A 16,473-nucleotide genomic window follows, 5' to 3' on the forward strand; every position below is an offset into this window, starting at 1 on the left:
TGCCGACCAGCTGTTGACCCCCCAGATTCTTCGCTGTGCATCTAATCACACATTTGGTTTTCCTGCAGATGTCCAGATTTCACAATTTAAGAGAGAAACAGCGGCTCGCTCTATGTAACATATAAAAAGCTCTCAGCCAAATGATTTAAAAACGGGGACAGGTGCCTTGGAACGCTCCAAAGTAACTTCTGTAATGATTAAATCGCTTGTTTTCCAGATTCAGCTTTGAAAAGAACCTTGAGTTTCAGACGAGCTGAACAAAAGCCAGTGACTAACGCTATCCTCACCCTGCCCGGTAAACTCTTCATCCCACCTAAGCCCTTCCCTTTGAACTTTTAGGCTACGGGAACGATGCTCGGCTGGCGGAGGCGCTGAGGGCAGACCCGTCCCGGAAGGGCTCCGTGGTCAACGTTAACCCGGTCAACACTCGCCCTCAGAGCGACACGCCGGAGATTCGCAAGTACAAGAAGAGGTTCAACTCTGAGATCCTGTGTGCTGCACTGTGGGGTAAGCATTAAAGCTCACTTTGATGAATGAGTCATCTGTTTGTCCTGAGCAAAGAGGAAACGCTGCGCTGACCTTGCAGGCAGTATTTGTGCTGCATGTGAGTGGAGGACAGAGCAGGGATGGCAGGAAACTAGAGGGACAATGGGAACCAAATTCAGGTCACATGCCAGCAGATTTACTGCTTTAGGAGATATTCAACATGCAGCTCAGTAAACAACTCGATCTTCTTTGGATGTTTAGTAAACTCCAACCCTGCAACGTGCCCAAGTTTCACCACAGGGTGGCAGCAAAGCCCCGATAAAGCTCCAATCTAAATACACAGTCTCCCTCATTTCAGGGCAGCATATTGTTTGGGACCGCTGGCTAAATAAAAATCCTCAAAGGTCCAACAGATCAGAACAAGTCTTCAGGAGACTATTATCCACAGAGGCTACACTGCTACATGCTAACCGCTAGTTAGCCACAAAAACAGGATGGACACATTACAGTTTGCCACTAAGTCCTTAAAGGAGCTGCAGAGTTCTGGAAAAAGGTGTTCTGGACAGACGAGACCCAGATAAACCTGCATCAGAGTGATGGCAGGAAGAAAGTGGAGACCAACCGGAAGAGCCAAAGATCCAAAGCACAGCAGCCCCGCTGTTAAACACGGTGGAGGGGGTGTTATGGTGTGGCCATGTATGGCTGCCACAGGTACCGGTTCACTCAGCTCCACTGATGATGGCAGCTGGATATAAACATCTGATCTGCTCAGGTCCAGTAAATGCCTCCAAAGCTTCAACCTGCAACAAGATGATGATCCCAAACATCCTGCTGAGAGTTTCTCAGAGCTGAAACATGGTGAGCTGATTTAAATCCAGCTTAGCATGCCTTCTATATGCAGAAGAAGAAACTTAAAGGGACTAAACATGGCTGCTTTAATGTACCCACCATCACTGTGTCCCAAACATTATGGAGCCCTGAAATGAGGGGCAAAAAGTGTTGTAATTTCTACAAGGTGCAACTGAAATGCAGGAAAATGACCTTTTAAGCTCGTCTGAATTGGTTTATTTTGAGTTTTAACTCTGAGGAGCAGAGGGGGAACTCCCTGTCCCATCTTTCTCTCAGTTCCCGACGCGTCACCATTTGTTTGTGACGTTTATACCGAACACATTCCTTTTAAACAACCGGAATTCGTATGATTAAGAATACAAACAACTAACATCCCATAAATAACAGCTGCAAAAGCACGTCATGGTTTGTGTACATCACTAGAACACAAGAAAGTCCGACCGGGCTTTGGCCGCAGAGTGCGTGCAGCGTTTCCACATTCGCTCATTGCGTTTGTGTGATTGTGTGTGTAGGAGTTAACCTGCTGGTGGGAACGGAGAGCGGCCTGATGCTGTTGGATCGCAGCGGCCAGGGGAAGGTTTACCCTCTGATCAACCGACGGCGCTTCCAGCAGATGGACGTCCTGGAGGGTCTCAATGTCCTGGTCACTATATCAGGTATATCCCTGCAGATGCCAAAATACACAGAATATTTATGTTTGACTCGATTGTGAGACTGAAAATCAATTCACCCTCCTTTTATCGAGCTACTGTCATGAGGTTTTGTTTTGTTCTTGACTTGTTGAAACAAAACGTGCCAATTTCGTGCTAATTTCTGCACTATTTTGTTCACATTTAAATCAGATTTTCTCATACTGAAACTGCATCCACAGTCGCACTTCTCCTCTTTCTCAACGTCGCACACACATGCAGTGCAGTCATAAATGTCACAACATATATTTTGAGCTAAACGGATGTTAGGAAACGCCACATTATGTGGACGGTGTGCAACACCGACACATTCGAGCTTTCCGTGATGGAAGAAAATGCCGCAGAGTTGCTCACACGTCCTTTTCCTTGAATGAAACTCATTTGCATGAGCGACATGCAAAACTAAGCGTCATAGATAGCATGTCAAACCATACGTGCCGTGACAAATAATTTTCTAAGACGACATCCAGACGGACTCGTCTTATGTAATCACATTGCCAGGAGACGGTTGAAACAAACACCGTACACACTGAAGTCGACTCGTACCTGATGACATATGGGAAAATGCCAAAGAAATGCGCTTTATTTATCCTCTAAACGCCTTCTGAATATCAGCTTTTCTTATCGTTTTGAGCTAAATGTACATGAATACATGCTTGTTGCACTTGGACTAAGACACTTCAGCTTGTGGCCTTGATCAGGGGCTAAAAGGTGGCTAATGCTAATATGCAGACGGCAGTGGGTTGGATGTTTCTGCACATTTCTTTGTGCTCGTAACCGATTGATAATATTTTGATCTCTGAATGAGAGTAAACAAATCTCCTCCTCTTCATCGATATCAAATCAAATTTATTTGTGTAGCACATTTCATGTACAAAACAATTCAAAGTGCTTTACATCAAATAAAAGCATTAAAAATACATAAAATATAAAGAGAAACAAATAAAATAATTTAAATTAATTTAAAAACAAGCAACAGTCCAGATAAATTCAAAGATATCGTGCAGATTTCATGCATAAGACACATGAGAACAGAAATGTTTTTAACCTGGATTTAAAAATGTCTCCATTTGGTGAAAGTTTAATCTCCACTGGCAGTTTGTTCCACTTGTTTGCAGCATAACAGCTAAATGCTAAATGCTGTTATGCTATGACAGGTAAAAAGAACAAGCTGCGTGTGTACTACCTGTCCTGGCTGAGGAACAAGATCCTGCACAATGACCCCGAGGTGGAGAAGAAACAGGGTTGGACCACAGTGGGAGACCTGGAGGGCTGCGTCCACTACAAAGTCGGTGAGTGATATTGTAAGAACTACGCTTCAAGATGCAACGGTTCCAGCTAGGAACATATCTTGCATTTAATCTCCTCACACTTTGGGTTTTTACCTGTTTAAATTAGGGCTGGGCAACGATTAAAATGTTTAATCTAATTAATCACATGAGTTCCCAAAATCCAAAAATGAATTCAAAAGTAGTGTATAGCTTTTAGCATTTAGCTTTATTTTAAATGTGCTGCCATATGAATGAAAGTACCATAACATTTGTTGTGCAAACACACTTTTAACATCAGCATCTTTCTGTAGTTTTTATGTAGAAGCCTCGCTCCACTGTCTGTTTCCTTGAATGACTTGCTGCTATCAGTTGTGTGTTTTGCCTTTAAGTGATATTTTAGACTGGAACTACTACGCTGAGAAGACAATTCAACTTGGCAGTGTTTACAGATGACTTTGGTTCTGTCGACTCCGCCGTCTGGAAGAACTTTAAAATGAAAATGGCCGAGTAAAAGTTCCGTACCCTTCTCCATGTTTGGTGGATCCGCCGATTACTTTCTTTTCTGGTTCCACAGCAGACAGCAACAGACTTTTACAAAATAAAAGCCTGTGAGCAACAGACTTTTACAAAATAAAATAAATAATAAAACAGGGATGGTCCGTGGCGTAGTGGGTTGAGCAGGCGCCCCATGTACAAGAGGCTATGGTCCTGTCGTTCCCCCTCTCTCTGCTCTCTGTCTCTCTGAACTTTCCATTAAAGGCACAAAAGCCCTAAAAAAAATTTTAATTATTTTTGTAAAAAATAAATAAATAAATTTTAAAAAAATGCGCTATAAAATATTTATCGGCGTTAAATAATTAACGAGTTAACTTTCCCAGCCCTAGTTTAAATGAACGTTTGTGTGCAAAGACGGTCAAACAGATGAGCAGCTGTAGCTAAATTAGTGCTTAGAGACACACTGAGGTTGAGATGACTAAAGGGTGTAATGTAATAGGTGGTATTTCTACCCACAGGTTTATAAACATCAGTATTTAATGCCTAATCTGTTATGAAACCTTGTTTCCCAGCAGATGTAAAACCCATCGTGAGGATTCAAACGGGAGACTCCAAGTTTAAGACCTCAGTCTATGATAGATGATGTTTACAAGACAACCCGTTGATAAATAATGGACAGAAAGCCCTCGATTAAGTAATAATCCAGTAAAGACATTCGAGGAAACATGTAACTACACAATCCGGTCTAAAATACAGAATGTCCTGGGTGATTTTGGTGCCACTTTGCAAAGACAGGCACTTCCTGTTGGAAACCCCGCTCTTCTGACTGAAACGGTCCGTCAAGAAATCGATTTCCTGTCCAGGAGTTTAATTCACGCACGTTCATTAATTTGCTGAGCCGGCGCTTGTGGAAAGTACAGAGCCGTCCGAAACTTACGAGAAGAAATGGATTTATTAACCTATGAGCGTTTAACTTTACTGTTATACTGTTAACTTTACTGAGGTTTGGACCAAAGAGAAGGAAGGAAGTCAGATCTTCTGACTCCTTTAGGCTTCCGTAGACTTTTTGAACTTAATTTTTGAAGAGGTTACAGTGGCTCTGAGCCCTAAATCACATAAAATTTATTCATAAATTACAATTAGAAACCACAGCTGAACAGAACTAAAGGCTAAAAGATTTCCAGGTACAAGCAGTTCAAATAATCCCGCCTCGATCGAGGTGATTAAAGCTGTAACATCTGATGGACTTCAGTTCAATGTTCCTTTTACCACTTAACTGCAGGATGGAGGGGTTGAGCCTTAAAGGGGAACTGCGGTATTTTCAACATTAAGCCTCTTTTCTGAGTCATCTACAATGTTTTAGAACCCCCCTCACCGCTTTTTTGATGTTTACTGCTGTCTCCGGTATTTGCCTAATTTTGATTCATCTCAACCTGCTTCAGAACAGCAAGTCATGTGCATGTACAAAAAGGTCCGTAAAAGCACCATAAACGTCCGTTTTCAAAATCATCAACTCACCGGAGTGGTTACTGGTGTGCACTGGTAATCCATATCAAATTTCGTTGCGAAAAGTTGCTTCTGTCGTGTTTTATTTGGCAGCTCGTTCATGCCTGCACTATTTTCTTAGCAGTGGCGGAGTAATATCAACGAACATCCAGTACAAAATGTCAAATAAAACACGACAGAAGCAACTTTTCGCAACGAAATTTGATATGGATTACCAGTGCACACCAGTAACCACTCCGGTGAGTTGATTATTTTGAAAATGGACGTTTATGGTGCTTTTACGGACCTTTCTGGACATGCACATGACTTGCCATTCTGAAGCAGGTTGAGAAGAATCAAAATTAGGCAAATACCGGAGACAGCAGTAAACATCAAAAAAGCGGTGAGGGGGGTTCTAAAACATTGCAGACGACTCAGAAAAGAGGCTTAATGTTGAAAATACCGCAGTTCCCCTTTAAAAGGCACAATAAAAACATGTTGTTCCAACTTAAAAAAGGCACCAATGTAGAAAGAGGACGGTAGATTAGCAAAGCGTCTTCTCCACCTTAATGTGGAGCAGAATCTAAAGTAAAATCCCTCCCTGAAGATGGGATTATTGATGCTGCGTCAGACCAAGAAATCTCAAAGATTCATCTGAAAGTCTCATAATTTAAACCGTCTGATGGATTTATTTTTGATTTCCCCAGTGAAATATGAGAGGATCAAGTTTTTGGTTTTGGCTCTGAAGAACTCGGTGGAGGTTTACGCCTGGGCGCCCAAACCCTACCATAAGTTCATGGCCTTCAAGGTAAGTTAACCACCGTCGATCTTTTATTTCAGTCACTAGAAGCATGTCGTTGACCGAGGAGAGCTGCAGGAACCGCAAAGATCAATTTTCTGATCTGTGCTCCTCAGTCTTTCGGCGACCTGGTGCATAAACCCCTGCTGGTCGACCTGACTGTGGAGGAGGGCCAAAGGTTAAAGGTCATCTACGGCTCGTACTCAGGCTTTCACGCCGTGGATGTCGACTCCGGGGCGGTCTACGACATCTACCTGCCTACGCACGTAAGTGTCCGAGCGTTCTGCATCCTGCGTTTTTTTAATCTCTGTGAGATTAAAAAAAACCCAGAGAGGTTTATAGTATAGTTTATAAGGTTTATAAGTATATCTCACCAGATGACATTACAATATATGAGGTAAGGATAAATTAGGCTATAATAAAGGGTTAGTAGGCACTTCTGATGAACCAAACTTTTAATTTTGCCAATGATACCAATAGATCTGGATATTTTATTACAGACAGACTGGATGTGAGTCTTCCAACTTAAGGTTTCATCGATTAGAACTCCAAGGAAATGTGTAGATGAGACCTGAGAGATGGGATTATTTCCAATGGAGAGACAGGAGTTGGATTTACAATATTTTTTGAAGTTTAAAGATAATTTGTTTGATTTAAACCATTTGAAGATTTTGCTTTGGCCATCGGTACCGAAAAATCAGAATGTGAAACAACTAAACTGGTATCATCAGCAAAAAGTATAGGGAATATGGAGGATAACACTGCGGTCAGGTCGTTGATGTAAATAAGGAATAAGAGTGGTCCCAAAATAGATCCCTGAGGGACCCCACATATTATAGTCGCCCTGTCAGATGTCGATCCATTAATATTAACAAATTGTTGTCGATTATGAATATAATTGTAAAACCATTTGTAGGTGCTTCCAGTGAAGCCCTAGTGTAACAATTTTGATAATAAAATGTTATGATTAACAGTGTCAAAGGCCTTGGATAATTCATCAGAGCATAAATAAGGTCAAACGGGTTCGTTTTCTAACCGGCGCGGCGTGCTGCGTCCCCAGATCCAGACCAGTATCCAGTCTCATGCAATCATCATCCTGCCCAACACTGACGGCATCGAACTCCTGGTGTGCTACGAGGACGAGGGCGTTTACGTCAACACGTACGGACGCATCACCAAGGACGTGGTGCTGCAGTGGGGGGAGATGCCCACCTCAGTGGGTGAGAGACTCCACCAACACACGCCTCCATAACCTGCATCCACCCTTTAAATCGCACCTTTCCGTGTTCTTGTAATGCACAGAATTTTGATATATTTTAAAACATCTGCATGTGGATCCGTCCGCCTCTCTCCAGCCTACATTCGCTCCAACCAGATCATGGGGTGGGGGGAGAAGGCCATAGAGATCCGCTCTGTGGAGACTGGCCATCTAGACGGCGTCTTCATGCACAAGAGGGCCCAGAGACTCAAGTTCCTCTGTGAAAGAAATGACAAGGTGAGACCCCCTCGTCCCCTTCGGACCAGCGTTACTTAGTGATCGAGTACCTTGAGTCACTGGCTGTGTTCGAAACCGCAAACTACATACTCATCGATCAGACAGTATGCAGAGCGTTTACCAACAATGCATTTCGCTTCTACCCGAGCCGAAGTCAGCCGGCCTGAAGCTGATTTAACTTAAGCTCTAAACTCTGTAAACTTTAGCAACATTTGAAACATTTTCAGGCGAGAAAGTAGTCGTTTAGATCCCCAACGTGTTGAAAACCTGACAGAATTCGGCGCTACTAAAGCTAGCCGTAGTGAGCAACGCACTTCCTGTTATTTTCACAAAATAAAATACCCGTTGCCTTTTATCATAGGGAAAGCCATTACGATACAATTGGTGCTTTTGTTTTGAAAACAGGAAGTGAACCTACCCTCGTTGTAGCTAGCTTAAAACTGCCGTTTTGACAGGAAATAACGATCGGCGACGTTACGTTGCATCTTGGGTAGTTTGAGGATGAGTAGTAACCTCATGATGCATACCCAACATTTCGGAGACTCTAGTATGCATCCGGGAACTTCTCGCTTACTCAAACTCGCATACTAACTCAAAAAGTTAGTATGCGGTTTCGAACACAGCCTCAGTCTGTAGAAACTAAAGACCAAGTCCGTAACTTCGGCGTGCTGATAGACTCAGACCTTCAACAATCATATCAAATCAGTCACCAAATCAGCCTTTTATCAACTTAAGAACATATCCAGAATGAAGGGTTTCATGTCCCAAACAGATCAGGAGAAGCTGATTCATGCTTTCATCTCCAACAGACCTGACTACTGTAACGGTCTTCTGACTGGACTCCCCCAAAAGAGTCTCAAACAGCTGCAGCCCGAGTTTTAATCAGAACAAACAGATCAGATCACATCACCCCAGTTCTCAAGTCTTTGGCTCCCGGTCAGATACAGAATAGATTTTAAAGTTCTGCTATGGTTCAGGTCCAGAACACATGAATGACATGCTGGCAGAGTATAAACCCAGCAGAGCTCTGAGATCTGCTGACTCAGGTCAGATAGTGGAGCCCAGAGTTCAAACTGGACCCGGTGAAGCAGCTTTTAGCTGTTATGCTGCACACAGCTGGAACAAACTACCAGCAGAACTGAAATCAGCCCCAACTGTAAGCACTTTTAAATCCAGGTTAAAAACATTTCTCTTTCCGTGTGCTTATGGTTGAGTTTATATCTTTCTTTTTCCCCTCTCTTCTTTGATTGCTTTTAACTGTTTTAATTTGTATTCTATTTGTTTTATTCTCTTTAAATTGCCTTTATGTAAAGCACATTGAGTTGCCTGTGGTATGAAATGCGCTGTGTAAATAAAGATGCCTTGTTAGTCTGAGCTGCACAGCTGAGTTGGGTATAAGAGAAGCTCACATTTGCTCAGCCTGTGGAAGTAACCTCTAACTGCTCAAGTTTCTCTTCTGTTTTCTGAACTTTACTTCCCGTTTGTCTGAATAGGCCCACAAAGACTTGTAGATCGTAGTATTTTTCCCACGCCAACCTGTACTGGAACTGATGGAGAAGGTCTTTCCCACTGTACATATGACAGTTATTCCTTCAAGAAACATTTAAAAGATTCCCCTCCTCCATCAGGAATTTAACAGGGTTTTTGTTATATTTTCATTTTCGCCTGCTTCTTCCCCTCAGGTGTTTTTCGCCTCTGTGCGGTCCGGAGGCTCCAGCCAGGTCTACTTTATGACTTTGGGCCGAAGCAACCTGCTCAGCTGGTAGATGTCCAACGCCCTGCCGTCTTTCTCCTCATCCTCCTCACTGTCCTCCAACCTTGCTAACACTGGATCTCAGAACCCACCATTGATGTCTTGTCAACCAGGAGAGAACAAACACAACTAACCATCCAACCAGCCCTTCGGAGCGGTCGGCAGCTTCAGCTTCTGGAGCCGCCACACAGCGACCTCCGAAAACACCCGAAGTAACGACTCGCATCCAGAATTAAATCAATGGTTATAATATATTAAAGGAAGTAGAAATAAATCAAATGTGAATTCGAGAAAAAGGGGGCAAACATCTGTTTGTTTTGCTCCTAATTTCTTGGTGCTCATCGGATTACGATGGGATAGATTTTGTACCTCTGCATAGTTTCTGTGCTCCTGGGCTGGTCAGTAAGCTTGAGGTCTTTAACTACTTGTACTGCTTAATGCTGTTATTACTACTACTGCTACACCTTTCTGCAGGTCTGCCTCTTGTGAGGGAGTCCCCCCCCCCGTGCCCGTTTCCCCGCCCCTGCTGTCGCTTACCAGCGTGGGGCCGGTGTGGTCAGAGTCTGTATCGATACTACAGTAGTGTGTATAAATGTACTTCTGTTTGGTGAATTTATGCTGGATAGGAACCAGAGGGACGAGCAGGTGGAAGGGACCCAATGTTGAGGTTTAATTACCAGCCTGATTGACAGGACAAAGCAGGGGGGGGGTGTTTAAAGGCTGGAGATGTTGTGGACGGGTGATGAAAGAGGTGGTGGATTTCAGAATAGTATTTTTTAATTATTATTATTATTATTCCTTGAAGATAAGTGTAACTTTGTGGAGCTAAACGTCTTTTTTTTTTTTAATTTAACATTTATGCACATCCTCCCACAGTCCACAATCTGCTTGCTTTTTACCCAGAAACCACCCAAAGTGTGAGGTGTGTGTGTGTGTGTGTGTGTGTGAAGAAAGTGCTGTGGGTGTGATCCTAAAGATAAAATTAAACAAAAAGGTGTCTTTGTACAGGACAGTTCATTTAAGCTTTTGTCATCCCCCCCCTTTCCCCCCGAGACGCAATTTGAAAAAACTTGAACTGTGTGAATAGTTAATAGAGAATACGTAGGTGGGGAGAAAATAAGAGAGGATAAAGGGGTGAAAAGGTAGAAGAAAGTTTGGTATGTGTGCGCGGTGGGACATGGCAGAGAGGTAAACGCACGGTCAGCTGGTCTGTTTCAGGACAGGAGGCGGACTTCTTCCATTTCATCTTTCATTTCAATCACTTGTATGTATTCAATGCACTACGTGTCAAGAATGTAGAAAGAATTATTACTGTGTGGTGGTCCAAGGCATGAGATGATGTTTTCTTTTTTGGTCACAAGTGATCAAATCCTAGATGTTCGATTGAAGCTGCAGAGGCGGAGCGTCTACGTCAGGTGTAGATATATTTTCTATTCTGTTGTCGTTTTGCAGGCTTTTTATGCAGCTGGGGGCGTTAAAATCTATGTTAATTCAACATTTACACTCTGGATTTCAGTGTTACTGTGACAAAAGTGGCTCCAAACAGGCTCAGAGCAGAGACTTTCCTCCTCCTGAAGACGACGAAATAGCTTTCTGCGCCCCGACACCTCACGTCTTGCTCTAAATGTTATTTAAGTCGTCTGTAGATGTGAGAGACTGAGCGCCGCCTGCAGCATTGATCTACAGCCCAAACCGGATTTTTCTCCCTTTCCACAGACACTCACTAAAGGGGGCAAAGGGGAATCTGATTTGTGCTCTGACTTCGTGTCCAAACATGTTTTCGTCGGGCTACAAACAAGTTTTTCCTCCTGACAACTACACCCAGGAGCAGCCCCCCCCCCCCGGGGGTGGCGGCTTAGACCCCGACGCTCTCATCTGAGCAGTAGAATCCGCTGTGCAACTCTTATTGCATTGAGGCCTTGATGAGTGGCTGTACTGACTTATTATCGATATATTTTCAATGGGCTAAAAAGTAAAAGATGAGCCAAGAGGTGATATTTGGTGGGGGGAGGAAAAAAAGTGCCAAGAGGGCCGCATTTAAAAACGTGTATTGTTATGAAAACCACTACTTGGATATCGTTTTTTTTTTAAAACAAAAAAAAAAAAGTCACTTGAAGCGTTGTGTATTAAGTTTTAGAGCTACTTGAGAAGCTTAACGATAGTTTTTGTTGTTTCTGTAAGTCTGTGTACGCGTAAATATGCGACTGAGGTGGTTTAATATTATTACGCTCACCCTAGGTGGAGAAAATGTTTACAGAGACGATGTTTTGTTACACTTTTGTGCATCACAGTATTTATGTTGAAAAAGCATCTTGGTTCCTTAATTCTTTTGTTTCTGCTTTTTGAGCCTGATTTGTTGGATATTTAATTTTTTTTTTTCCACCCCACTCGACCACTGACTTACAAAACAAAGAACATACATCTTGTTCGTTTTCAGGTATTCGCATAAAGCTGCTTCAACCATGGAAATATTGCAGTAACGTTCCCTGCAGGCTTGGAAGTGAGGCGGCGTGTTGTTTCCTCTGTTTCTGCCATGCTTCTCTAACTTATGTCCTTCTCTGTGTATGACAGGAATTCATGTATTTTCCTTAAAAAATTTTTTTTGTTTTCTTTGAATAAACTTCAAAAGTAATTTTAAAAGAAGAGTTATCCTCCGTGTCTGTTGCCTCTGCTGCCGTTTGTTCCCCAAACACACACGCATGTTGAAAATACGACCTATTTTGTAACGTGTTGACTAATCAAAACACTTAACGTACATTTTGTTCCGTTTCAACAGATTTCTTTTTTTTTTTTTTAACCGATTGCTAATTCAGACATTCATGGAAACTTTTAACTTTTTTTTAGGCGATCGATGACACCTGAACTGTTTCATTCACTCAGGATGGTGTTAAAAAGCTGCAAAGGTGTGTTGGAAATTTGGACTTTTGTTGTTGCCATCCTGCTATGTCACTCTTGTCTGGCCTCAGCTGAAAGGAGAAGTAGTGACACAGATATTCTCCGAGGATGTCTTTTGTAATCGGCGTTTTATTGATTTATGTGATGGCTCTGTGGTTTGTCAAAGTGTTTAGATTAAAGAACATTTTAAACGTATAATATCAATTAACTAACTTTAAAAAAGGTAGATAACATGTTAATTTTCACTTTTGTGGCCAAAGAGATGTTTTAATCATCATTTTTAAAGGTGAATATCTACATTTTTGTACAGTATTGTCAACTCATTACAAGTAAAAAGGGGTGAAGGATGTTAGTTTCTCCTAATTATATATGATCGGTAGTTAAAAAGCTGCACCTGCTACCCCAGTTTAGCTCTTTGTACATAAAACTGAATGGATTGAGTACATAAAACACCCCATAATGTGCATGATCTCCGGGCCCTTACACAAATGTTCCAACTATCAGAGCTGTTTGCACTTAATCTACAAGTAAAACGAGTTTTTGGCTCATGTTCCACAAAAGTTGATGCCGTCATACATTCCTGGAGGGTATTATCATTTGGTTAGGATGCAGTTGCATGACTTGAGTCGTTGTTCACTTTAGTTTTAAGTCGGATTACACCTGACTTAATGCCAAAACAAGTCCATGCACTCGTGGCGCCAAAATCTGATGCAAAAAACTAAATTTATTGGAGGAATATTGTCAAATCTTTACAATAAAAGCTTTTGCATCTCTTCAAATTATCTAAATTACTGCTACTCCTGAATATTTAACAAAAAATGCCAACAGAGCAATCAAAACTGTCAATTAACTATGAAATTGACTGAATTCTTGTACAGAAAAATGGATCGATGGACTATTTTACAAGTTTTAATTAATATTCAAGCAGTTCAAGTCTGGTAAATAACCTTAAATGATTCAAAGGTAGACCATCAAAATAAAGATTTAATTACCTAAACGCTCCCCCCACTTTAAAAACCAGAGGATGGATTTGTTCCATAACTTGGTATTAGTATTGCACAGGGTGTTCGGTTACTGAGAGGTACATTCCTTGGCGGAGAAAACACAAAAACAGGCCTGTCAAACTGTTTAGTCATCTGAACAGTGTTATCGAGTATCAGGATATCACAGACAATTAGGCGATCTCAAGAATTCCCAAAACATGCAACATCTTCTGCTTTCTCAACGGCCAGTCACAGCAGTTAAACCAACAGTGTCCGTCGCCTTTTGACCTCTGTGTTAAACATACTGACTGATGGGTGTATACCATGTACTATGACTATGGTCTTAAACTCACTTTATGTTAACTGCGCGTTTACCATTAGAAAAGCAGATTTAGCATACAGTTAGCAATCTGTGGCAGCTTTGCATTGCCGTCTTTACAGATATAAAACATCATCCCACATGTTAACATGGAGGCTAGCATAAGCTATATGGAGCAACTTGCTGTTCAGGGGTCAAAAGCATATAAGTAACGGGGGGAAAAAGGCATAATTGTGCTTCCATACATGTGTTAAACAATAATTTGGCTGTGTTGTTTTGACAGAATATGGAGAAAGACTCAGTGAAAGGGTCATTATTTAACTTTCTATGAGTTAATATGACAAGTCGTCCCCGTTAGGCTCAAGCTAACCAGAGGACGGTTTGCTTCAAAAAAGTAATGTCCATAAAAGTAATCAAGCAAATGAAACAAGTGTTACATGAATAACAAGTAAATAACGAAGAGCTGCCATTATAATGCTGTCATTACATCTAAAACCCATCTTTAGCTGCAAGTATAGGATGCCCACTGGTCCAGACTTTTCTCTTGTGGCAACAAACTTAGTCACTTCATTTATTACCATTTTATGTCCTCAAAGAGTAGCATGTACAGTTCTCTAATATATCTGAAGGAGATCATCAGAATTTATGTGAACGTTTGTACGTGCTGTAGACCTTCATTTCTATGACAAACATGCCACCTCACGGCTTGCATCACCACAGTTGAAACACATGTATAAACTGGAAAATGTAGTTTAACCACCCAACTGAGTAATACACAAGACGACACGGTGGTGGACACCATATTTACCACGAAGAGAGATGATGGAGCAGTGAGTCATGAGATCACTCAGCTGTTTCTCCATCAGCCTGCTTTGTAAATCTAACATTTCACTGAACCAGTGGCCTGCAGGCTCCATCTCTGGATGCAAAACGTAAAATGTTTTCATCTGTTCTAAAGGAAAACTAATGGTAAGTTTCACCTCTGTTACACGTCTACTCATTAACCTGATACAGACACCCTCTCTACCTTTGAGTTAAGCTTAAAACTTTCCTTTCTGATAAAGCTTGTAGTTAAGGATGGCTCAGGTGACCCTGAAACATCCCATAGTTATGCTACTATAGGCCTAGACTGCTGGTGAAACTCCCATGATGCACCTCTCCGTGTACATATGACATTATTGTTGTCATTAACTTTCTCAGCAGGTATGTCCTAGTGTTATGGTTTTTATGTATGTTTGTATGTTGTTGTTTTTTTCATACATTTGTATATGTCCCCCCCCCCACCCCCCCATACGCTTGTATGCTTTTTTCCCCCCACAAGTTTGTATGTCTGTTTGTATGCTCATTTTTTTTTCCATACGTTTGTATGCAAGTTTTGTTTCCCACGCCTTTGCATGTTTTTTTTGTATGCATGTTATTTCCATACATTTGTATGCATGTTTTTTTTTTTTATAAATTTGTATGTCTGTTTGTATGTTTTTTTTTTCATACATTTGTCTGCGAGTGATTTCATATGTTTGTATGCACGTTTTTTTCCCATACATTTGTTAGCGCATATTTTTTCACGCCTTTGTTTTTCATACATTTGTACGTCTGTTTGTATGCTTTTTTTCCCACATGTTTGTATGTGAGTGTTTTCATATGTTTTTTTTACACAGGTTATTGTGTCTGTATGTGTTTGTATGCTTTTTTTCATACATTTGTATGTCTGTTTGTATGCATTTTTTTATGCGTTTGTATGCGTGTTTTTTTCCCCATACATTTGTATGCATGTATGCATGTTTTTTTTTTATAAATTTGTACGTCTGTAGGTTTTGTTTTCAAGCATTTGTATGCGTATATTTGTATGCACGTTTTTTTTCATACGATTTTTTCATACCTTTATTTATTTTTTATTTGTAGTTTATTTGGCAGGGACAATGCAGTGCACATTATTACAAGAATGACATGGCAAAGGCCATGACAAAACTTGCAGATGTGAATACATAAAAAGGTTTATAGCCAGATGGCTAATTTGCAACCCCAGTCCCTGATCAAGCTTCCTATTCTAATTAAACATCATATAAATCACATACAACATAGAAATATTCAATTACATGTTATCTTAAAACATGCATCCTATAGCATTAAAACCTTGGTCAAAAGAAAAACAATATAATGTGTGTGAACTATATGTGTTGTGTGTGTGTGTGTTATCTATTGTGTAACATCATGATTACAGCCTTGGTTTTCCTTCAGCCAGTGTTTCACTTTTCTGCTAAATGTTTTAAACTCAGTCTGTGTTTTTATTTCATTTGGTCATTTGTTCCACATTTGAGTTCCAATAACTGAAAAACTGGACTGTCCAAAACTGGTTTTGCGCACCTCTGCTGTACAGTTGCCATTCACTGCTACCCTGGTGGCCACCCTTCTTGTGCTTATTTTTCTCACAAAAGGACACAGTACAGCAGGAGCAAGATTATTTGCACATTTAAAAATCAATTTAAGAAAAGAAAACTTCATAAAATTCTCAAAGCTTAAGAGGTTATATTTCGTTACTATGAGGCAATTGTGCCACATTATAGGTTTCTGATCCAATATCTTTAATGCCTGTTTGTATAATGATAGAATAGGTTTGATTGATGTCTGGGAGGCTTGGCTCCATACGGTGGTACAGTAGGACAGATGAGAGAGTATCATGGCATTAAAGAACAATAAGGCTGCCTTAACTGGTATATGATGCGTTATCATTCTTACAAACAGTTCAAGTTTGTTCGGAGCGTAGCAGTGAGTTTCTTAATGTGTTTGTTAAACTTAAGCTGAGTGTCTAAAATGATTCCTAAACATTTAAATTCATTAACTTCGTCTATTGTGTCCTGATGGAATAGGTGGCTTTTCCTCTTATAGAGAAAAAGCCATAAGAGATACAAACGTGCATTTGTATGCACATTTTTTTTCATACATTTGTATGCGTG

At 41.0% G+C, this 16,473-nt stretch overlaps 1 protein-coding gene across 7 annotated transcripts in view; it reads left to right on the top strand.

The window, feature by feature from the left end:
- Positions 1–11,965, top strand: part of LOC142396856 (mitogen-activated protein kinase kinase kinase kinase 4-like) — a 100,042-nt gene extending 88,077 nt beyond the window's left edge. For all 7 annotated transcript variants that reach the window (XM_075480020.1, XM_075480023.1, XM_075480024.1 and 4 more), the window contains 8 exons: positions 340–507; positions 1,848–1,991; positions 3,182–3,316; positions 5,983–6,083; positions 6,191–6,340; positions 7,135–7,294; positions 7,430–7,569; positions 9,252–11,965. In XM_075480020.1, the coding sequence (XP_075336135.1) occupies positions 340–507; positions 1,848–1,991; positions 3,182–3,316; positions 5,983–6,083; positions 6,191–6,340; positions 7,135–7,294; positions 7,430–7,569; positions 9,252–9,335 (1,082 nt within the window). In that variant the 3' untranslated portion in view covers positions 9,336–11,965. The remainder of the gene's footprint in view (positions 1–339; positions 508–1,847; positions 1,992–3,181; positions 3,317–5,982; positions 6,084–6,190; positions 6,341–7,134; positions 7,295–7,429; positions 7,570–9,251) is intronic.
- The last annotated feature ends 4,508 nt before the right edge of the window (positions 11,966–16,473 follow it).

The sequence above is a fragment of the Odontesthes bonariensis genome, chromosome 12 (genome assembly GCF_027942865.1).
Source record: "Odontesthes bonariensis isolate fOdoBon6 chromosome 12, fOdoBon6.hap1, whole genome shotgun sequence".
Lineage (NCBI taxonomy): Eukaryota > Metazoa > Chordata > Actinopteri > Atheriniformes > Atherinopsidae > Odontesthes > Odontesthes bonariensis.